Genomic DNA, 22,577 nt, shown 5'->3' on the forward strand with positions numbered 1-22,577 from the left:
CCCCCCCCCCCCCCCGGAGATGTAGAACTTTTTAAAATATAATTTATTTATGTTTTGAAAGTAATCTCTATACCCAACGGGAGGCTCAAACTCATGACCCCAAGATCAAGAGTTGCACGCTCTGAACCATCCAGGCACCGCTAGAATGCTGTGATGGGCTTTGGCACTGAGAAGATGTCTCCAGATTGTCAGGGTGGGGGAGGGGCAGGCAGAAGACCTGGCCATGAGTTCCTTACTTAACGCAGTTCCTGTTCTTACAGCTGAAGCAGGAGGGAAACAGAGCCCTCTGGTTTCTGAAGCAGTGCTTGGCTCTCTTCAAGAGCCCGCAGGCCCCCATTCGCCAGACAGCTGTACGATTTGCAGGTACCACTTTCCGTGTCCTTGTCCTAGTTCCTTCAAACAGCCTGAGGACCTTTCCCGGTGGAACAGGCCAGGTCCTGGCAGGCCAGGCCAGACCAGCAAAGCTCCCAAGGGGCGGGACGTCAGGGTGTGGGTGCTGCTCTGTTACAAAACTCAGAGACTGGTGAGGACTGCTTCGTGTCACCCCAAGGACAGGCGTCTTTAGTGCAGAGGGATACCCTCCCCCTGCCCCAGCTCAGTTCGCTGATGACAGAAGAAGGGGAAATAATTTCTATTTGCGGAAAAAGTCCAGGCAAGGCCAGTTAGGGGGGAGGGAAATATAGACCAAAGGAAGTGTGCGTTTTGGGAAGGGACAAAAGAGCAGGTGCAGCCAGGGTCCTGTGGGTCTTTGTGGGGCCCCTGAGGTGCTGTGTGTGCCCCTGTAGGCCAGATCATCCAAACCCTGGGTGCGGAAGAGGCCAATGAAATTGAGGAAGTATATACAGGTGAGTAGCAACCCGCTTGCTATTTCTTGCATCTTTTAAGGGTAGTGGTGTTGGTGGGGAAGTCTCAGAAATGAGGGAGAATGGGCAGATAGTTCATGAAAAGGATCACTGGAAAGAATGGAGAGGTAGGCTCATCTTTAAAAAAATTTTTTTAGATGCTTATTCATTTTTGAGAGAGAGAAAGAGACAGAGCCTGAGAGGGGGAGGGGCAGAGAGAGGGAGACACAGAATCCAAAGCAGGCTCCAGGCTCTGAGCTGTCAGCACGGAGCCCGATGTGGGGCTTGAACTCACGAACCCACAAACCATGAGATCATGACCTGAGCTGAAGCCAGACGCTTAACCAACTGAAACCACCCAGGCGCCCCTGAGGTAGGTTCATCTTAAAGGCGTTTAGCTTTGGGGCATTGGCCAGAGTCGTCCTCCTCTTCATGTCCACTCACTGACCCGCACCTGCATTGAACTCCAGGCCATTCATCAGCCAGGACAGTTCCTTGAACTCTTTCATTTCTTCTTCTTCTTCTTCTTCTTCTTCTTCTTCTTCTTCTTCTCCTTCTCCTTCTCCTTCTCCTTCTTCTTTATGTTTATTTATTTTGAGAGAGAGAGACAGGCAAGCAGGGAGGAAGGGCAGAGAGAGGGGGAGAGAGAGAATCCCAAGCAGGCTCCACGCTGTCAGTGCAGAACCTAACTCAGGACCCGATCATGACCTGAACTGAAATCAAGAGCTGGACGCTTGACCGACTGAGCCACCCAGGCGCCCCAGTTCCTTCAACTCTTGATAAAAGGAGCCATCATTGGATGATGATGATTTTCTCACTTGGGGGACGTAGGGGTTTCCAGCCCCTCCCTTGTGGAGCCCCCAGGACCGCTCCAGTTATGGTCCACGTATTCTCCACCCATCCCTCTGAGACACAACCCCCCACCCCCACCCCATGCTCTTCTCTTTTCCTCTGCCTTGTTTCTCTCGAGTCCCATATCTCATCCACCGCTGGGTTCCCTGGTACTGCCCGAAGTCCTTTGAAGTCAGAGGACTTCACTCAGAGGTACTCTCTGGAAAAGAGGACAGCACAGCTGGGCAGGAGGGGGTGGCGGAGGGGGCCAAATAGGTTGGTTGTGGATGCAGGACAAGAAGTGGCCGGCTCCCTGAGCCCGGGGCGGGCATGGCATCCTGCTTGTGACTGAGCAGTGTGGACTCCCTCCCAGCGGGAATTCTTGGATTTTAAAAGCTGCCGGTTCCCATCCCCCTGTGCTGCCCCTCTCTGCACAGCCGTCCTGGTGAGCCCACCGGCAGGGTCCAGACCTTGTGTCCAGCCCCACGGCATTACTTTTTCCAAGCACCTTAGCGGTCTCTGTGTTACAGCCCTAAAGTACATGCGGGAAGACCCCGACTCCATGGTCAGCTGCCTCGCCGCTCAGACCCTCTACATCCTGGAAGCCAAGGAGAAGCTGCTGGTCAACCCCCCTACCTCTTGCTTCTGCAGCAGGAGGCCACGAAAGACCTACTCCTGAGCCTGTGTCCTTGGGTCCTGGCCAGGGCGATCGAGACTGTGACAACGGTGACAGTGGGGCCAGGCTCCTGAGCCCTGTCCTAGAAGTGGGTATGTGTCCCTGCAGGACCTCTGTAATAAAAGGAAGACGCATGAATTTCTGTGGAGTGTTTCCTGGCCTTTCCAGATGGTTCTCTGGGGGCAGAGCCCTTCATTGTGAGCTGTCTCCTCTGCCTGAACACCTGGTGCAGGCTGGCCTCTCCCAGCCCCGCCCCTCCTGCCCCTCTTCCACGTAGCCCGGCGATCGGAGGCCGGAGCGTGGGACGTTCCCGTAACATCAGCCTGAACCACAAAGTGGGAGGAAAGTGATACTGGGACACGTGAGGTATTCTAGGCTCCGGCTGCACCGGGCAGGGTTCCCGGCGGCAGGCCACAGGGTCCGCTCTGGCAGGTTTAAGCAGGGCAGTGATTTATTAAAGGGCATTAGTCAGCTCATAAAACATCCCCGGAGATCAGAGAGTTTGGAGACTACCCATCAGGAACAGGGCGGCTCCATAAAAACACCAGTGGGGCTGCCCCCTTGCGCAGCCCAAACCTCAGCCCAGGTGGCAACACTCAGGACCGGCTCTCAGCAGCTCCGCCACCATTTGTGCAAAGAGCCGGATGTTTCCTCCTCCCGCTCCCAGGGCTGAACTGGGTGAGCGCGATCTCCCGGGGCTCCTGTTAGAATCCGTCTTAACCCAGCGCCGTCTCACAGTCCCTGGAGTTTATCTTTAGGTTTACACAGGGTCATTGGATGCTCCCATGCCACCTCCAACCCCCCCATTGCCCACTCCCACCTCTGAGCCAGGCATCACCTGTTGCGCCTGACCTTCAGTCAGCCGGGTCCCAAAGCTCTGGGCACAAGGACAGTAACCCAATGTCCTAAAATGTGGGCTCCCCCTTGGCCATACCTGCTCTGACTCGAAAGGAGCTCGGGCCACAGTGAAGCAGATTCCTAGGCTCTCGTCCTGCAGTGCTCAGCTACTGTCACCTGCATCCAAGCCCCCAGGAACATGTGGCATCCTGCCCTCGTTCACCCTCTCCACCCCGACGGGCCTCCTTCTCAGTGGTGGCCATGCTCCTCATAGCATTCTCTCAGCCCCGGTGCAGCCGCTGGAGTCGCTTGGGTCTGCTTGGAAACAAACCTCAGAGGGAGGCAGCATTAAAGCCCACACAAAGGTCTGTGTTGGCCGGAGGGCTCTTCTCACGTACTACCCTTGGCCTGGTCTCTGGTTCTCACATCAGCAGCCGCCGGCTGATGCTGGGGGCCTTATCAGCTGCACCTTTTATAGACGGAGGTGAGCAGAGAATAGCACAAGACAGTGGTACACTCACGTTCCCTTCCCTGACCTCCGAAGCACAATCGGGTCAAGTGTGTCTGTACGGGACCCACTTCAGAGACTGTTCTGATGCCCCCCCTCCCCAAGTCACCCCCTCACGTTGGTCAAGCCAAGTTAACAGGCACGATGGGAAGAGACCACATGGGGGAAGTAATAGAAGTCCATCAGGCCATCTCTGTCCTGGTAGGATTGGGGCCAACTCTGTTGGCTTCTCTGGGCCTCCGTCCCTCTCATCTGTAAATCGAGAGCGTTGGAAAAAACCCTCTTTGATGATGCCACCAGGCGTGACAATGGATGGCTCCTATCAAATTCTGAGAAGTACTATTACATCCTAAATAGCATTTCTTTGCTTCAGACTCTCCTTTCCAAATTTTCTATAATAAGCAGATATTACTGTTACAGTTTGGCAGGGGAGGGAACCAAATCCCACATTAAAAGAATAAAAGAACAATGTCCCTTCACCTGGTGTTCCTGCCTCCCTACCCCTAAGTGCTTTGGCATCTTCAAGACACAGGGTGACCTGAGTTTGAAAAAACCACCTTTGGAGGCAAAGCCTCTGCAGGGTGAGGGGAGCGGCACAGTCACAAGGTAGAACCAGTTGGAGTCTGTTCCAGGGCCCTGCTCCTGACAAGTTCAGCAGCTCCTGGGCCTCCATTTTCTGGTTTCACCCACACCCCCCAGGCTTGCAGCTGGCCACACCCAATCGTCACCTCCCACAGTCAACAGTGGGCTCTGTCCCATAGGGTGGGATCTTCTGTAAAAGAAGGGCCTGTGGGGAGCAAGGGTGGGACAAGACCAGGTGGGAGGGTGGGGCAGGGAGGGTGGCATGGGGAAGGTTTGGTCAGCCGGCCAAAAACAACCATCCTTAGAAGCTACCCTTGCTTCCCAGGGTGGCCAGGCTCCTGTGCCTGCTGGACGGCCTTGGGAAATCAGGGCAACTCTGCCCACCTGGGTCCCCCTCTGTGGTTCGGGGTCCCCTTTTGCTTGCCAAGACCCTTCTGAGGACCAGGAGCCTCTTGGGTGGATCTCCACCCCCCCTGCCCCCCCTCAGGGAGCCTCCCACCTCCAATCCACGATAACTTCTGCCTCCCACGGACCCACAGAACTCACCGGCTGGATCACCTGTCAACAGCCATAGGTCTAGATAAGCAGCACGGACTGTGTAGGTTGACAGGACAAACTCGGTTTTATATTCGGAAAACACAGCAGAGAGAGACCCTATTGTCTTCACAATGCAAGAATCAGAAAGTAAAGCTTTCAGAATAGTCTTGGCTGGTGACGAAGATGCAGATCGTCCCCCAGAGGCCACCATGCCCAGGCGATGGGCCAGAATCTCCAGGAGTTGGTGGCACGATCTGTGGTTATCGAAAGGGAAGGTGACCGTTAAGCAAAGGAAAACTTCGGGGAAGGTATTTCATGACACTCCATAACTCAGCGCTCCCAAATATGCCACTTCTGCCCTTCCTTCGTTCACTGGCTCACCCACTCGTTCAAGGCCTGTTTGGCATCTGTCGCCACGAGGCACTGACAGGGAATATGGAAGTAACCAGAATAAAATCATTAGCCTCAAACAGAAAAGAGGGTGAGTTTTATGGTGTGGGAATTACATCTCAATAAAACTTGCATTAAAGATATTTTCTTGAGAACTGAGCCTGGCAAACTGGATAATTGCACACAGAGCGAACATAGGGCCACCGGTGCCATATAATTTTAGCGAGTGAAGCACAATCTAAAATTATATGGGGGCCCTGGGCTCCTGAAAATCAGTGGTAACGGGCGAATACATGGAGTTATAAGCACGCGAGTATCTCGGGTGCACAGCAGCGACCCTGCATCTCCCGGGGGGAAGAGCCCATCACAGGTTTGCTTGGCATCTTCTCACACTTCTTTTTATGTTGAAAATAATGAGGCTAATAGGCAGAGGCAGGGATTTTAGGGCCTTAGGAAAAAAAGGGAATATTAGTTTTTAAAAATCGAAAAGCACTGATCTAGAAACAAAAATCAAGACCACTGTGGAGCTGTTTTCTTATACGAGCTTTGAATATTTGTCTTCCCTTCGTAAGTGGCGAGGGAAGGAAAGATGTCTTGTAGGTGTCACGCACGGCAGCCTCCAGGCTCTCGGAAAGGCACTCGATGCGTGCGTGAAAGGAAAACGGGTGCTGTGCTCGGGAAGGTCTGGGTTCCAATCCTGGCGCTGTCTTTCCTAGCTCAGATCCTGGACAAGTCACTTCCTCTCGGAGACTTTCCCATTTCGGAAAATGAGAACACTACCTGTCACCCAGGGGAGCGAAGATCTAAGGAAAAATGCCCGAAATAGTGCCTGGAGTACAGCGGGTGCTCATTAAATGCTGGTGCCCCCTTTGCAGCTAATGTACCCATCCCAGGAGACAACATACGGAGTCTGCAGGCAATGCAACACTCTCAACACCGTTTTTTAATTAAGCCCCACACTCACAGCCCGGGAATTCTCGCCCAGAGGCCTGCCCCACCTGCCTAGCACCGACCTCCCACCCCAGAGAAGGGCCGCCAGCTAAAAGCGGGCAGTTCTCGGGGGCCACATCACGACAGATGATGGTCATTTGGGTTTTATTGAGGACAACTTCTTTGAACACACACATCCAGTCTGGGAACAGAAATGTACAGCATGAGGCTTAAATAACTTTCATACACTATGTACAGTCGTCGGCAGAGGTACAAAACATATATACATCTTGTGCTAGCCACATGGCGAGGAGGGCCGGAGCCAAATGAAACCCTGCAGCCTGGGCAGGGGGTGATCACTAGAAAAGAGCTGGTGGGCAGGGCAGGGCCCTGATTCACTTCAGGGGTCTTCTCTGACCCTTGGCTCTTCTTGGAGTCGTTCCCACTTCCCTGCAAAGCTCTCGAGACAAGGGTTCAAAAAATTGGACTGGGGTACGGTAAGGGTTGGGAGCTCATCTGAGTGCCGGGGATGGGTAGGGGGTGGGGGATAGAACAAAGATGCCACAGAAAACAGAACTTTCCTTGTAGACTCTGTCCTCGCACATAGGAGGGCAGTGAGGGATCTGGGAGCCAGGAGAGGAAGGCCAGGCCCAGGGAGGCCTGTGGGGCCAGTGGCCAAGCCCTGGCTCCTGAGGCCGGGCCAGGAGGCTGTGCTAAGCTAAGAGAGCAGTAAGCAGTTTCCTGTTTGGGATGGCAAGCGGACAGATGCCACAGATTTGGGCCACTTGGCGGGAAGAGACTCACCGCTCTTGCAGGGCAGGCCCTGTCCAGACAAACACGATGGTGAACACATTGGGCACAGGCAGGCGCTGAAGAGGCCAGGGGCTGTGCCTGCACCCCGCCCAGGCTGCGTCCGAGGATGCCCCCAAGAGTCGGCATTGTCCGCGTGATGGAAGAGAGCAGGGCGTTTCTGACTTCACGGCAGCGGCCTGCCTGCGTCTCCACCACACTGGGTGGCGTGAGAAAGTCCCAGCAACAGTCTTCCCTACGGTGGTTTTGTGCTCTAAAGCTGCCCTCTGCCCAAGCGACACCGCCCCAGGCGGGCAGCAGGGCCAGACAACCAAGGGTTGTCCTCGGTTGATGCTGTCGTGATGGTGGGTGGGCACGGAGACCACTCCCAGATGCACACGTGTCCCCTCCCAAGGGGCTGAAGGTGGCGCCGTGACCACGTCAAAGGCTTGGGTGCGCCTTTCCTCTTCCTTGGCAATCTCCAAGGGCAGCTGCAGGGGCTCCCCTGGGGAATTCTGGCTGTCGTGGACGAATCGGCCACTCAGATGAAAGCAAACACCGAACTGGTTAATACTGAGAACAGAGCCCGGCGCAGGACTGTGCGGAGAAGGCCCACAGGCGGTCAGCTTCAAAAGCATTCGAGGGGGCTCGGCCTACATGACAGGCACTGTGGCTCTGGGCTCCTTAGGCTCAATAGGGCTGGCACCCAGTCCGGGCTCAGACGTTTAAAGATCTGGGGCGTGGGGTCGAGTGAGGGAGCTACGCATTCTGATGTGGCTGGGCTGGCGTTGGCCCAGACTCAGGGCTGCAGATAGGCAAAGAAAAGTAAGAAGCAGTATGATGAGCCCAGAGTCAGGACAAGCCATGGGCCGAGGCCTGGTCTGAGTGAGGGCAGGCCCCTCCAGACACAGACATACCCAGTCTACCCGTGGACAGAACCAAGCTGGGGTGAGCCTCCCGGACTCGGGTCTGCCCAGGCCACCTGCCACAAGCCTTGCTATTGTGCTCAAATCACAACCGTTTTGTGCTTCCAACCTTTCGGATGTTGGGGGCCTGCCCCCTAACTACGTACCTTGGACATCCCTGAAGGAGTAAGCAGAGACTCCAATGCTCTTGGAGCACAGCTTTTGGAAGGGCTCAGGGCTCCCGGGGGACTTCAAGTTTCGAATCAGTGATACTCGCCAGGACAGCAGAGCCAGCCCGCCATGAGGTAGCTGAGCCATCAGAAACAGCAGGAAACGGGCAACGACGCTGAGCACCTCTCGCAGGCCGTAAGGTCGTATCTGGCGCAAGAACGGGCCTTGCAGCTACAGTACAGTCGCCCCAGGCTGGGGCCTCCCTGGCCCATGGGGACAGTGCAGTCTTTTGTGTTTCTACAGTTTGTAAACAGTCATGCAGACAGATTCTTTCTTACAGGTTGCAAGGTTGAAGCTTTCAGATCGGGTGGAGAGAGGGTTGGGGAGGGGGAGAGGTGCTTACTTCCAAGTGGCTGAGGGAGCTGCCGGGCACCCCCGTGACGACTGGAGGAGGAGGGATTTCCGGCCATTGAAGACAGACTGTCCCCGGCTCCTCCGGGAGGCCAGTACTCAAGGGTATGTGCTTCAGCTGACCCAGACTCCACCAGCGTGTCCAGCAGGGGCCACTAACAGCAGGACAGCCTTCTTAGTCCTGGGGGCAGCTCTGAACAGGGCAGAGGCTGGGCTGGGGGCTCAGGCCCCCGCAGGTGTTTTTCCCTTTCACAGCTAAGACCGCCTCCTCTGCCCAGTGCGCCGGCACGCTCCCATGCCGGGGACCACACAGAGAGGGCTCCGATCCCCTGGGCAAATAGGGAGAGGCACAGAGGACAAACACAGAGCTACCTCTGGAAAGTCTAAAAGTCACTGCATATCTCAGAACAGAGTTGGGGCTCCTGGCCCCCTCACTGAGGACAGGAAGCACAAGACCAGTTAAGCATTGGAAAAACACTGTGGACGGGTTGGGGCCCAGGAATGGAGGGATGTCCTGCGACTCCTTCCAAGGCCCAGTCCTGTAAATTCAGAACTGCCCCAACAGGGGGCGCGGGAACACGGATTTAACCACACCCTTGGAGCCTTGACTCCACAGCCCCAAGGCAAAAAGAAACTAGGAATTCCCCTCTTTGCTGCTAATCTAAAGGGGAGGACCTCTTGCCCCATGCCAGCTTTAAGGCTTGAAAATGTCTCTCTTGAATAACCAGAGAGAAAGAGGCTGGAAGGACTTCCTGCCCAGTCGGGGTGAAAATACAGGTGAGCTGGGGAAGGGGCTGGGCCATCCTCACCATCCAAGCCACTTCCTGGTAGACACAATCCTCTGAGCTGCTTCCTGCGTGGCCCACACGGGACATTGGGAACGGGGGACCCCTGGCCCTGGGCTGTAGGGTGGAGCTCCCCCGCCTTTGGGGGGCAGCGGGCATGAGACCCCGCGAGTGAAAAGACACATGTGGTGCCGCGGGCATGGCTGGTGTAAGGCTGCCCAGCATGGGTGCCAGGCCCCGGGGTGGAGGAAGGCACTGAAGCATCAGGCGGCCTAGAGGTCAGGGGTGCACTAGAATGGTCCCTGGGGGCAATGTTGGGGACAGGCCCGAGCTGCAACGCAAACAGAGGAGGTGGTCCTGGAGGGGCTGGTAGGGCGGATTCCCTTTGGGAGTCCCGACCCCCAAGAGCAGAGGGAAAGAACATGTGGGGAGAAACTTCAAGTCAGTTTCCAGGAGGCAACAGCAAAAAATAAAAATAAAAATAAAATAAATTAAATAGCTGAAGTATTTCTGACTATCTCCCCAAAGGAATTTTTTCTAGCAGCTCTAACCTTGGCCCCGTCGGAAAGGGACCCCGAGGAATTGCTGGGGTCATCTGGGAATGGCTGTTGGTGGCCAAGGGGCTAAGGGTCAGCCGCAGGGCCCAGCTGCCTCCACCTGGTTTCCATGGTTACCTGAGGACTATCATTTTGGGCTCAGAGGCAGGTGCGGTGGCTCCAGAGGCTGCATTAGGGGAGGTAGGGGGAGGCCTGTTCATCGGAGGGGGCGCAGCAGGGGCTGGAGACGCTTCACCTCCCCTACGGGGCCCCACCACTGGGCCAGAGGCTTGGGGAAGGGCATGGCCAGCTCAGCAGGAGAAAATGTGGCCAGAGGGAGGGCAAGGGGAGCCTGAGGGGCTGCAGGGAGAGAATTGAGAGGGAAAATGCCCTTTGGCTTCACAGCTTAAATTCCCCCCCAACCTCCCTCTCTCCCCAAGAGGCAGGGGCTGGGGGAATAGTATCCCATAGGAAGGTCAAGGGAGGAGAAGGATAACAGGAGAGGGGCAACACCCGATGCCCACACCCTCTGTCCCTAGGGCAGTTGGCCCCGTCAGGCCACAGCTTCCCTTCTGTGCTGTCCAGGCTGCCGGGGGCCGAGGGTCTGGGGGCCATCCTCTGAAAGACAGCCAGGGTGAGGACTGTTGTGTGCTCCTAGGGTGGGCCACCGGGTAACCGCCGAACACTCCAGAACTTCACCGTCAGGTCACTGGGGTGGAGGACAGAGAGGGACTGGTCAGCGATCGAAGGGGGCCTGGCTGGCTACCCCCAAAGCAAAGGATGAGCCAGATTCCCCAAACTCCCCAAATGTGGCTGGGGCCAAAGGGCAAGCATTGCTTAGGATGAGGGCGGACTGCAGGGGTGGAGGGGTGGCTGCTGGGCAGAGGGAGAGGGCCTGTGCTCTCAACGTCCCCAACAGAATTCTCATCATGGGTTTTCGTTGGTGTTGTGTTGTTTTGTTTTGTCCAGGCCTGGCTGCTCCCCCCTCTGCCTGCTGCCACCTGGCACCCCTCTCCTGGGGGTCTGTCCCACTGGTCATGCTCGGAAGAGGAGGGTGGGAGGAAGAGGGGCAGGCAGGGCATTCACTCCAGGCCAGGCAGGGCGTGAAGGGAGAGTAGGGAGGAGGAGTAAAATAATCTCATACCGTTGAGAAGCAGCTCAGACCGAAGTGGAGAAAGAGAGGGAAAAGGAAAGAGGGGGGAATGAGAGAGGAGACGGGAGGGGAGTGTCAAGGCAGGGTGGTGGCTCGGCCCTTTATGGCCAGGACCCGGCGAGGAAGGCAGGGGGTGAGTCCGGGGACGTAATTCCACACCTTTACCCGGCAGTCACTGTTGGGGGAGAGAGGCAGAGAGGCAGAGAGGAGAGGCAAGAGGACATGGGGAGGGAAAGAGGGGAGAGAAGGGACATGGTCGGACGAGAAGGAAAAAGAAGAGACCCCTCTGAGGAGCTCCCCTGTGGGACAGAGGGCCTGGCCATCCCCTGGATGGGGACCAGAGCTGGGGCGGGAGAGAGGCGAGTCCAGGGGGTGGCAGGCCTGCTCTGTGGTCTGAGATTCGTGGATGGGGGAGGGGGGGTGTAAAGACAGCAGGGTGGGGGCTGCTCTGTGAGGGGCAGGAAAGGCTTACAGATAAGGGGGTGAGTCCTGACCTGGGGCCCAGCACCTTCCTGCTCCCCTGCCCCCGCTGGGCACTCTTTGAAGGCCAGCACAGGCTAGCAGGCGCTGTGGGGTCTGCTCCAAGAACCGAGCCTGTTAGGATAGCTGCAGGGGGGCCCGAGGCTCCCCAGCCTGCCCTGCCCAGCCCACACCGGGGACCAGGGTGGGGAACAAAAGCAGACCTCTCTGCCCAGCACTCACCTGGAAGCAGTGAAGATGTGCTTGGCATTGGTGCAGATGGCGTTGATGGGGCTGTCGTGACCCCTGATCTCTCCGATGGGCGTGAAGTTATCCACGTTCCAGACCTTGATGACGCCCGCGCGGCAGGCGCTCAGCAGCATGGGGCGGCCCGGGACAAAGGCCAGGGCACACACCCAGTCCTTGTGTGCATTGGGGATTTGCTGCGGAAGGAACAGCACCAGTGAGGGCTGGGGCCTGTGCTGAGTGGGCAGAAGCCAGCAGAGGACCCTGTGCCACGAAGGACAGCTACCAGGATCCCCTCTGCCTCTGAGGTCCCCAGGTAGGCATCACTGGTCCAGGAGGCAGGCCAGGCGGGCCCATAGTAGGGATTGCAGGGGCCCAGAGATGGGTCCTTTGGTGCTCCCCCATCCCGGGACAAACCCAAGATCCTGCACTGGTGGAAAACTCTTCAGCCCTCCCAGGGTTAAATGCTCAGGAAAGGGAACATGGTGACTCAGCTTTAGAGTCAAACCTAGCGGCTGAGAGCAGCCCCCTTTCCTGAAAGCTACAGCGTAATGGGGAAAATGGGGGGGGGGGGGGCGGTGCTGCAGGGAGGCAGGGGAGTGGACACAAAGGGGAAGAGGGTGGACAACAGGAAAGCTGAGGAGGCTCTGGCCCAAGACCCTGGGTCCCCAAGGCCCTGCCTGGACTGGGGAACAGCCCCACCCTAGCGCCCCCCCTTCCCTTCCACCCTCCATACCTGGATGAGCTCCTGCTGTTCCAGGTCCCATTTCTTGATGCCATTATCCCGGGAGCCACTGAAGAGGATGTCTCCCTGGATGGCAAGACACTCGATGCCATCATAGTGTGGGGGCTCAAAGTTGTGGGTGGGGCCAATGGTGCCGGTCACACACTCGCCCAACTCGAACATCTGCAGGAGGAGAGGCTGGTAGGGAGGGCCAGGGCCAGCCCCCTGCTATCACACAGCACTGTGGTCCCCAGGAGCCCACAGACCCAGTTTGCCCGGCCCAGGGCAGTAGCCACTGTCCTGGGGGAGAGAGGTGTCCCCAGCAGGAAAGGGGTCCCGGAGGAACACTGCTTCTTCCAAGGACAGAGGCCTCTGAAGGCTCGGGTCTTGACCCTTCCTAAGGGGACTGGGGCAAGGGGTAGGGGGAGACTGGCTGAAATTAACACAGCTCAACATGCAGCCGATCTGGAGAAAGGTGGGTTTGGAGTGTGAACCTCCTTTTAAATTCCTTTTATTTTGTAATAAATATTACTTGTACTTTAAATAGAAACATTCATCATAGCACCGACCACCCTCTGCTTCTCTATCGCTTTCCAGTTTCTGACTGTGTACATGTAGCTTTCAATGATGTAATCGGGGAGCAAACGGAATTAGTGTTGTTGTGTATCCTTTGTGTTTTGTTCTCATTTTATCATTTTAGTAGGTGCGCTGCAGCCCATTCAGCAGGTTTTCCCTAATTTATGTGACTGCTATTCAACCCTTGGACATTTAGTGGTTTTAAATTCTTCACCATTTACAAAATATCGCTGCCATCTACTTTCTGCACACACCTGCTTGCTTCTTTGGGGTGATTTCTTCAGCATAAATCCCCAGAAGTCTCATTATATTTCATGAGTATCCCCAAGGCGACGGGGTGGGGGGAGCAGGCAGAAGAAATGCAGAGAATGCCCCCCACCCCCTGCCCCAGGCCGCAGAGGGAGGTCTTCTTAGGTACCTTAACGTAGTGGTCCTTGGAGCCCGTCACCACCAGGTCGTGCTGGCTGGCGGTCTGGGTGACCGTCAAGCACATCACAGGGCCAATGTGGCCAGTCAGCTTGCCAACGGGCTGGAACCTGCAGGTGGGGAGAGGCCCGCCGGTGGGGGGAGATAGATCAGAGGGAACCCTGGGTTGTGGTGGCCGGGTTCATCCTGGAATGAATAGATCTGGCCAGGGCACTCTCCCTCCCTCAAAACAAGGTGAACAATCTAGACATAAGCTGTCCTGGGTCCCAGGGATCTTGGGGAACACGGGACCTGCATCTCAGAGCAGGAACACAAGGCCGACAGCACGGGGAAGCAGAGGACCCCCGGGTCCTGCCAGCCCTGGAGTGTGGCACCCAGAGCCGCGATCAGCGTACCCACCTCCGCCATGCCAAGCCCCCTGCTGCCCCCCACGCATCTCCCTGACCTGCTGAGCTCCCAGATGCGGACGGCATTGCCCGAGGCAGCATACAGCATGGTGCCTGAAGGGCTGAGGGCGATCTGGTTGATCTGATGCTCCCCCTGAGCGCTGGTGATAGCGCGGGTGGATGTGGCAGCACAGGCGTCGCCTGAGGTCACCTGACCCGAGGACCTGCCACAAGCAAGGAAAGCAAGGTCAGAGATCAAAGCGGTCCATCCACACAGGCAGGAAACTGAGCAAACCTCACTCAGACCAGACCTGATAACCCAGTTCTTCCAAGAAGTCTTCCCTGACCCACGGAGAGGAGCCAAGCTCCTCTTAGAAGTTTCTAGTCTGACGTGGGGGAGATCAATGGTGATAGTGCCACTCCCCACCCAGCAGAAAAAGACGGTAAGACTCAGTCAGGGAACTGGGTTTGAACCAGGGTCTGGTGGAAAACGCTTAATCTTTCTGAGTCTCAGTTTCCTCCTCTTTAAAAAGAGGTGATAATATGCATTCTATTTCCTGCGCTTTGGTTTTTTAAAAAGACTACTCTTAGAGAAATTACAGGATCACAGCAAAATTGAGGGGAAGGTTTCCCATATCCCCTGCCCCCACGCATGCACAGCCCTCCCCCCTTACCAACATCCCCACCAGAAGGGTGTGTTTGCTACAACCGACGGACCCAAATGGACACATCATAATCCCCCGCCGTCCACAGCTGACCTGAGGGCTCACTCATGATGTGAGGTTTGGACAAATGTGTAATGACCCGTATCCCCCATTATAGTCTCACACAGCAGAGTTTCACTGCCCTAAAAATCCTCTGTGTTTACTCTTTTGAAAGGATCAAGTTAAATCACAGATGACAGCTTATAACGTAAACACAAGGGTGAGCAAGACTTCTGTTAGGAAACAATTTCACTTTGCTGGAGCCCTTGTCTCACTTCTGTCTCCCGCACGTCTGTCCACCTGAGACCGTCAGGGTCGGGGATCAGGACCAGCTCTGGCGGCTCATTTAGGCAGCTAGGTGGCCAGCGCGGCTTTGGAGTCTGCTGCCGTCTGCTGGGGCCACTCTGATTCCCGGCTCCCCTTTCAGACTCACAGGGGGCCGCCCAGCACACCCCAGGGCCAGGGCCTGGGAGGCTGAGATGAAGCGAGGGGGCCAAACAGTGCAAAGGCTCATTCAAGTTGCTGCCCTGGACGCTGTCCCCTAGCCCAGGGATCTCACTTTGTCCCCCAGATTCAGGTCAAATCCATGTGACTATAAGGGCCTCCGTGTCCAAGTAGCTGGACTCGGCTATACTGAGTAGGTCACCAGGGCTGAGTGCTGGCACCCAGCCCACCACCACGAGCCAAGTGGGGGAGTACCTACGTGAGGGTCCGAATGCACTTGGCGGAGTCCCGGATGTCCCACACCTTGATGTAGGAGGTAGACACGGAGAACACAAGCCCAGAATGGCTGCAGTACTTGATAGACACCACGTTGTTGGGGTGGCCCTTTAGCGCTGCGATCTCCTGGCCCGTGACCAAGTTCCACATCTTACAGCTGCGGTCTGGAAAGGACAGGGAGAGAGGCGGGGGGGAGGGCAGGTGTCCGTTAGCAGGGGCCAGGTCACGCACGCTCCCCCTGCACGGGGGTTGTAGAGGATGGGGGAGACGGTCCACAGACATCCAGAGGGAGGAGCCCTAGGTCTAAGGGAGAGAAAGATGGGCTCGTGCATGCTCACGTGGTGTGTGTGCGCCCAGAAAAACCCCGGTGAGAAGTCCGTTAGAACTTTAGGCCAGGGTTTCTCAAGCAAACTCTATACAAAGACCAGAGTTCTGTGTGTGTGGCCAAGGTGCCCTGGGCTAAAATAAAATTCTTAAGCTTTTGGTGTCTATTCCTACAATGGCTAATAGCTGACACGATCAATGAACAAACGGCGAGCAAATCTTACGGAGAAAACTTGGAATCAACAGATCACACCTAGATTGACAACTCGGCCCCTTCTCGCCGTGCAAATATATATATATATGACTGTCTTTCTATCGACAGGTCTACTGCAGAACTGTTCTTTCCGCTGGTAAGACTTTTCTGATTCTGTTGCTGTGATTAAGTAATCGTGACTGTGCGAGGTCCCACTGCCAAGATCATAGGGATTTCTTAGATGAAAGTGCTGGGGTAGATGTCAGGGGGTAGTAGTGTTGGGGGACTGGGATGAGGAGACAGGGTGGGGCACCTGAGAAGCTTCCTGGAATTTCTGAGGAAGCTTCGGAAGGAAATGCTGAATGGAGCCACTAGGATGAGCTATGAGGGGAGACTTGGTCAGGGGCACCCAGGCCAGGGATCCTTGAGCCAAGGCAAGAGCCATGAGACAAGGTAGCGAGCAAGCCGACCCCACATCCTCAACTACTGGGGGCTCTGTGTTTTCATCCTTACAGCCCACTCTGGCAAAGGAAGCAGGGATGGGTGTGAGACCTAACCCTACCAGGCCAGTCTGGGTTCTACTCACCTTTGGATCCTGTGAACAGCAGCTCATCCGTGGCGTCCAGGCAGAGGATGGGCTTGGTGTGGCCCTCGGCCATGGAGACGCACTGCAGTGGGGCTGTCCTCGCACCCTTGGCTCCTCCAACGGGGGTGATGATGCCCCTTCCCAGGAGAGAGGGAGAAAGGGGGCACCTGTCAGCCGGGAAGACTGAGGCCGGGTTGAGTGAGGTACACAGATAAGAGGGGGCAGAACGGAGAGAGGACTAAGGCCTAATGAAGGAGACCCCAGAGACTCCGGCCAAATGCCCTCAGTGCCTGAGAGCTGGGAATAGGCTGTGCAGGTGGGGAGGGCCTGTCTGCACAACAGCCTGTCAGTCACCATCTTGAGCACTTCTGGGAGCAAACCGTGTGCTAGGCACAGCAGGAAGGAGACGTGGGCCCTGCCCATGGGGAGTTGCCATCTGATGCCCGCCCGACCAGATCCTGAGACGTAAATGCACGGACGCCCCAGCGAGGCAGGGCAGAGGCCCAAGGGCTGCACTGGCTCCTGCAGCAACTATGACTCCTCCCTGCTGCTGCAGTTAACCCAGGGTGAGGTGAGGGGTGCAGAGAGGGAGGATGCTCAGGCTGTCACCCCCCCAAGCACCTCGGTGTCATCTGTCAGTGACTTCTGGGGCTGATAAATGCACACGTGTGTGCAAGTGTGCACACATACACTCCCGCCCACCCATGAGCCCCTTTTGGACCTGCATGGTCAGACCTGTGACTGTCATTTACAAAGGCCTAATTTAATCCCTTTAGGGGCCCTCAGCTCAGCTCTGGGTTAGGGATGTCGAGGCCCCCTGGGGAATGAGGCCACATACACCTGGAGAAGCACCTCCTCATTTCCCACGAACATTCTGGGAGGGAGAATAAGGCTTGTCCTCAGTGAGCAAGAGGATTTTGCTACGCCGGCCTGCTGGAGGTTCTGGGGATGTTTTTTTTTTTTTTCTCAATGAGGGTCTTTTGGAATGAGACCCTGGCCAAGTTATGTGCAAGTCTAAAAATATGTTCTAGTTCTTTTCCAAAGAGAACAATGATCCTGACAGTGATGCCGTGGCCTGTGGGCTACTGAAGTGACCAGTGTTCTTCCCACAGTGCTGGTCAGAGCCCCCATGGACTCAGCCAGGCCCCCCTGCAAGGATGGCAATCAGACAGGGCCAGGTGCCAGCTGGATGTCACACACTTGAGCCCCCAAAGATACCTGCTTCTTCGGACACTGGTTTGGGCCCAGCTGTGTGGCTGGGAAAAAAAGCCCAAGACTGCTGTGGAAAGTGTATCACAAGGATAACCCTCTTTAAGGTTATGAGAGAGGCTGGTAGTCTGGCTAGCTTCTCGCGGTGGTAAAGCCTTGCTCCCTGCAGGCAGGTCTGCAAAGACATCAATAGCCCGGGCAGCAGGTGCAGTGAGCAGTGGGCACTGGGAGAGCCGGAGGGAGCTCTCTGCCCAGCAGGAGCTCAGGCCCACCAGGTCCTAGGACATGCTCCTCGTAGTAGGGTGCTATGCTGGGGTAGCTGGAGAAGCTGGCCACTGGTCATCCCAAAGCTGGGAAAGGAGGTCTCCTAGCACCCGAGGTCCACGTACCAGGAGATGTGGGCAGCAGGCACCGCCCCCCTTGCTGCTCTTCTCAGAGCCAAGGTCTGAAATGTGCACCTCACTGGCACAAGCTGAGCAAGTCACAAGGATGCTGGGGACGGCCACCAACCCCTGCCCAGCTGGGCCCTACAGGCCCCCAGGCTTTCCACAGCCTTGCCCCCTCACCCTAGCCCCTCAGCAGAGCTCGGTCCCAGCCCCAGACAACCCCGGGCTCCCATGCTCTCCCCCTCCCTGCCCAGGTGATAAGAAGAGAACAGTGCCTGTGGCAAGCAACTGTGCACCCCTCCCCAAGCCCTCAGCTCCAGCCGGGCCTGGCCAGTCTGAGGCCACGCAGCAACCCTGAGAGGGAGGAACCACGGGGGAGGGAGAGGCAGGCCAGTGGGGAGGGCGGCATGCTGAGGACTCAGGTGTGCAGGCGGGAGGGGAGGTGGAGCAAGAGGCAGAGAGGGGACAGTAGAGAGTGAGAGCTGGGAAGCCAACACGGGAGACATTCTGTGTGTACCTCAGGACCTCCGACAAAGAGGAGTCGCTGTCATCAGACCTGGGGAGGGCAGAAAATTAGCTGGATTAGGGGAGAGAGGAAAACACACGAAGGGATGGCAGAGGCAGCAGCAGCGTGGAAGGTCAGAGGGCAGGTTATTCTCTTCAAGGGCAGCGGGGAGAGGCAGAGGGCAAGGGCGCTAAGGGAAGCAGGAGAGGAGGTGGGGAGGGGCCGGCCGCCAGGGGTCCCTCAGCTAACAGGGTAGGAGTGAGGAGAGGGCCACGCTCCAGGGCGATGTTCAGCTCGTGGGTCATTTGCCAGTTCCAAGCCCCTGGCTGCCCCATCGTACAAGCTGGGAACACCTTGCCCTGCCCCAGCAACGTTCCTACATGCCTGAGGCCAAAAGCCATGCCTGATCCTATCTACCCCCCCCCACCCCCACCCCCCACCCCCGGGAGCTGGCTTCTTCCAGCGATTCCTCAGGGACTTATTTACAAAGCCCACTGTCCCCAGCAAGCCCGCTGGGATGGGCCTAGGAGCTGAGTCTATACCATGCCTGGGCTCCAAGATCTGGTCCACTGGACAGGGCCAAGGTCTGCAAGACAACCAGGCTGGAATGGCCAGAGTCCCACCTCCATGCTTCTGGAAAAGGGACCTGCTGACTGTAAAGGTATGGTGGGGGTGGGAGCACCCTGGTGGGTCTGGTCCAGGCTCCGTATGCTCCTTCCAAAACGGAAACTGAGCCAAGGTGGGTTTGGGGAGGGAGCAGTATTTTGACCTGGCAAGAGACAGTTCTGTGGAGAAGGGCTGATGTCAGGTACCAGGTGCAAGAGCTAGCACTTTCTAGCCTGGGCTGCCCTGAACAACAGCGCTGCCGCCTTCCTCCCTGCCAGGGTAGAGATGCTTTTAGGGAGCCAAGAGAAGAGCCCTCTCAGAGGCTGCAGAGAGTTGCAGAGGGCTGGGGCAAGGTCCAGAGTGTAGGGAGCACAGAGAGGAGCACGGGGAGGACAGGGTCCCCCCTCTCCCAAGGCAGAGTCCCACTGGGAGGAACGTATGCGGAGCACGTCAGAGGCCCCAGGTTCTGGGCCCAAGTCTGTCACCTTCTAGGTAAATGTCCTTGGGTCTCTTTAAACCTCATTTCCTCTTCTGTAAAATAGGGAAGAGAGTTCTCATGGTTGATTATAGTCCACGTGAATCACATATATGAAAGCAGGGTGCACAGTGAAGGCACCTTCTGAACGCACAGGATTGCTGTTAACACCCACTCGACTATCCGTTGTCACAGCAGCCCAGTGGGAGCTGAACACATCAGTCGGGCTGATCCTGCCATGTGAAGGCAATTAGGGAGTCCCTTTCTGCTGGGACAGTGCACAAGGGCCACTGGGACCTCGCCTGAGCATGTGTGGCAGGGAGGGAGTGAGTGGCTGAAGTGCCAGGAAGGGGCTTCAGAGAAGAATCCAAGAGTCAAAGAATCAGCAGAGGATTCAAGGCACAGTTCTGGTGAGGCCCTATTGGGGGGGGGGGTCTGACCTGTGTGAACATCCCCACCTGACTGCCCCCTGTCCCTGTGGCTTCCTTCTTGCCCTCTCCTGAGGTCCCAGCATGCTGGGGGGTGGGGGGTGGGTGGGGAGGAAGGGTCCACAGTTAGAATAGAAAGAACAGAGACACCAGCAGAAGAGCTTCAGAGCCTCGTCTCTCAGAGGGGCTGGAGCAGCGTGGTCAGGGTCTGCCGGCTGCCCCAACCCTGCCTGTGTCAAGGATCAGCCCACCTCTGCAGCGCCCTCCCTGGCCCGCCCTGGCTCTTACTTGTCCAGTGCTGACCCTTGGCTCTGATTACTGGTGAGACGAGAGAAGACGTTACGGTCGTTGCGGGGCCGAGTAGGAGGGGACGAAGGGGGCGTGAATCCCACATCTGTGGACCTGGCGAGTGGGGACACAGCAGCATCTGTCAGTGACCACACCCCCAGCCCACAGCCTCACACGCGCACTGTCTCCCGCACCACCTTCTGTCTTGGTTCTAAGGCCTGCAGGGCGGGGCCTGCTGTGCAATGATCCCGGCTCCGGGTTAAGCTCCTGGATGCCGTTCTGAAACAGTCCATCCTCATTATTCATGGCTTCTGTATCTGGGAGTTTACTTGCGCATTAAAACGGATTTGTGATCCCAAATTAACTCTCACAGTGCTTTGGGGTCATTCCCAGACATGGAGCAGAGCAGCCAAAAATTCAAGTCCCCAGATGCACACCTTCTCAGCAGAGGTCAAATGAGGCGTCCCTCTGCCTTCTTGCTCTCCTACCGTAAACAAGTGGCCTTCTTGTGGTCTATTTAGGGCCATGTTTTTTGCATTTTTGTGCTTTTCATTGGTGATTTCACTGCTTAAAATACCCCCAAAGCATAGTCCTGAAGGGCTGTCTGGCACATGTCTAAGCACATGAAGGCTGAAATGTGTCTTATGGAGAAAATACATGTGTTAGAAAAGCTTCATTCAGGTGTGAGTTACAGTGCTGTTGGCTGCAAGTTCAATGTTAATGAATTGACAATATATATTAAATGGGATGTCTTTAAACAGAAACACACATAAAACAAGGTTCTATATCGACTGGCTGACAAAAATGTCATGACCGGAAGCTCTCCGGAACCTACCCCTGAATTTCCCCACAAGCAGTGGTTCAGTATTAGATCAGTGAACTAATTCCATGTTCACAGTGACTAGATAGAACGTTAAGTACCATGAATACTGAAGATTGACTGTATCGTCAGGGAAGGGTCCAAGACTTCACTGTACCACCCCATTGCAATAGCCCAACATTTCCTCTCCTTGGAAAGCTGTCATCGGGTTTGACCTATACCCTCCCTCCCTTCCTTTGAAGGGTCTTCATGAGTTCAGCCTAAAGCCCTCAGACCGCAGCTCAAGTGTGTTCTGTCAGTTCCCGGGTGAAGTGATGATGGTCTGTGAGGCCCCTAGTATACAGATATCCATGCAACTCCTCCCCACTGAAGGCCCCCACCACAAGCCACTGGTATGGGCATCTGCCCCGGCTTTGGACTGGAGGGAGGGCTGGGAGCTTGAGCAAATCCTCCTGTCTCCCATCAGGTCGCGTGGTGGCAAGAGGTCATCTTGAGCCCCTGCTCTTCTAGTACAAAGCTGTATGACTTGGAGAAAGCATCAAAGCTCTCTGAAAACTAAGTGCATGCCAGATGACCCCAGGAGGCATCTGGTGACCAGCAGAAGTTCTGTGGGTCATAGTGCTATGAATGGCTAACCAATTAGAGACTTGGCCACCATTCTGCAATCATCTCCTGGTTTTTCTTTAAACTTCTACGCTCCTCACATGACAAGACTTTAGAAAGGGCTGAGACCTCCCAAGTACCCGTGGTTATGAAAAGGAGCTGAAGCATATCAGTACAATGACTAGATGAAGCCACGACAAAGCCACCAATGTTGAGCTCATATCAGCCAACAGTTTTGGGCAGCAGGCTTAGCCATCCAGTTCAAGGTGCTTATGGAGATGATATTTCCTGAGCCCATGCCTGACAGGATGGGGAAGGGGCCACTGGGGGAAGCTGAATGACTTAGTCAGACCAGCCCAGATTAAAGTATGCCTGATTATCTACAGAGTAGAACATCACAGCGATTCATGCATCCAAGGACGGCAGTGACTCTGGTGCAGGTTCTGGAACATGCTCTCACCTAATGGGCTGCCCTCGGTCATACGACTTCCTTCGGGTCAGCGGTGATGTCTCCGTGGCTCGAGACTGCCGGGGGCTAGAACAGAAGAGTCCAGTGAGGCCCAGACCTAACTCCCTGCCCACCCTGACCCACATGGCTGGCCCTCCTCCTTACAAAGTACTGCCTCTGGTGGGCAGGCTGATGGTGCGTGAGACCTTGTCCCGGTAGTAGGGGTCTCGGATGGAGAAGCCCACTCCATCCTCTTTGATCTCGACAAGGGAGGCCAGGGACTTGGTGATGTTCTTGGTGGAGATATCCAGTGGGGGACCCAGGCACTCGGCCGACACAGCCTTCATTTGGGCAGACAGCTTAGGCTCACCCTGGGAACAGAAGGACTGGGGTGAACCAACTTGCCCAAACATAACAGGAGAGCTGGGAGAATTCTAATGAAGGAAATAGTGCCACTTGGCCGATGGTGAAACCACTAATGGAAGATCCAGGTGAACACCACCCAGAGACCATCTCTCAAGACTTGTAGAGAATCCAAAGCAACTGAAAGGGTTTTACTGCCCTTATTTGGACTCTGCACAC

General features: G+C 56.1%; 2 protein-coding genes across 7 annotated transcripts in view; one reads left to right on the forward strand and one right to left on the reverse strand.

Moving 5' to 3' along the window:
- Nucleotides 1-2,487, forward strand: part of LOC121021626 (maestro heat-like repeat-containing protein family member 7) — a 13,110-nt gene extending 10,623 nt beyond the window's left edge. The window contains exons 7-9 of the mRNA XM_040462186.1: nt 261-363; nt 786-845; nt 2,204-2,487. Of these exons, the coding sequence (XP_040318120.1) occupies nt 261-363; nt 786-845; nt 2,204-2,352 (312 nt within the window). The 3' untranslated portion in view covers nt 2,353-2,487. The remainder of the gene's footprint in view (nt 1-260; nt 364-785; nt 846-2,203) is intronic.
- Nucleotides 2,488-6,281: 3,794 nt separating this feature from the next.
- The window catches only part of KIF21B (kinesin family member 21B), a 49,857-nt gene continuing 33,561 nt past the window's right edge, over nt 6,282-22,577 (reverse strand). For 2 of the 6 annotated variants that reach the window (XM_040462318.1, XM_040462324.1), the window contains 13 exons: nt 22,161-22,366; nt 22,008-22,082; nt 20,125-20,238; nt 18,340-18,378; nt 16,228-16,364; nt 15,108-15,288; nt 13,760-13,924; nt 13,307-13,424; nt 12,325-12,495; nt 11,586-11,785; nt 10,875-11,058; nt 7,995-10,439; nt 6,282-7,727 (listed from right to left, as the gene is read on the reverse strand). In XM_040462318.1, the coding sequence (XP_040318252.1) occupies nt 10,959-11,058; nt 11,586-11,785; nt 12,325-12,495; nt 13,307-13,424; nt 13,760-13,924; nt 15,108-15,288; nt 16,228-16,364; nt 18,340-18,378; nt 20,125-20,238; nt 22,008-22,082; nt 22,161-22,366 (1,506 nt within the window). In that variant the 3' untranslated portion in view covers nt 6,282-7,727; nt 7,995-10,439; nt 10,875-10,958. The remainder of the gene's footprint in view (nt 7,728-7,994; nt 10,440-10,874; nt 11,059-11,585; nt 11,786-12,324; nt 12,496-13,306; nt 13,425-13,759; nt 13,925-15,107; nt 15,289-16,227; nt 16,365-18,339; nt 18,379-20,124; nt 20,239-22,007; nt 22,083-22,160; nt 22,367-22,577) is intronic. The other 4 variants (XM_040462319.1, XM_040462321.1, XM_040462320.1 and 1 more) reach the window with 4 other exon arrangements.

Source organism: Herpailurus yagouaroundi, unplaced genomic scaffold (assembly GCF_014898765.1).
Source record: "Herpailurus yagouaroundi ecotype Mexico unplaced genomic scaffold, PumYag 308, whole genome shotgun sequence".
Taxonomy (NCBI): domain Eukaryota; kingdom Metazoa; phylum Chordata; class Mammalia; order Carnivora; family Felidae; genus Herpailurus; species Herpailurus yagouaroundi.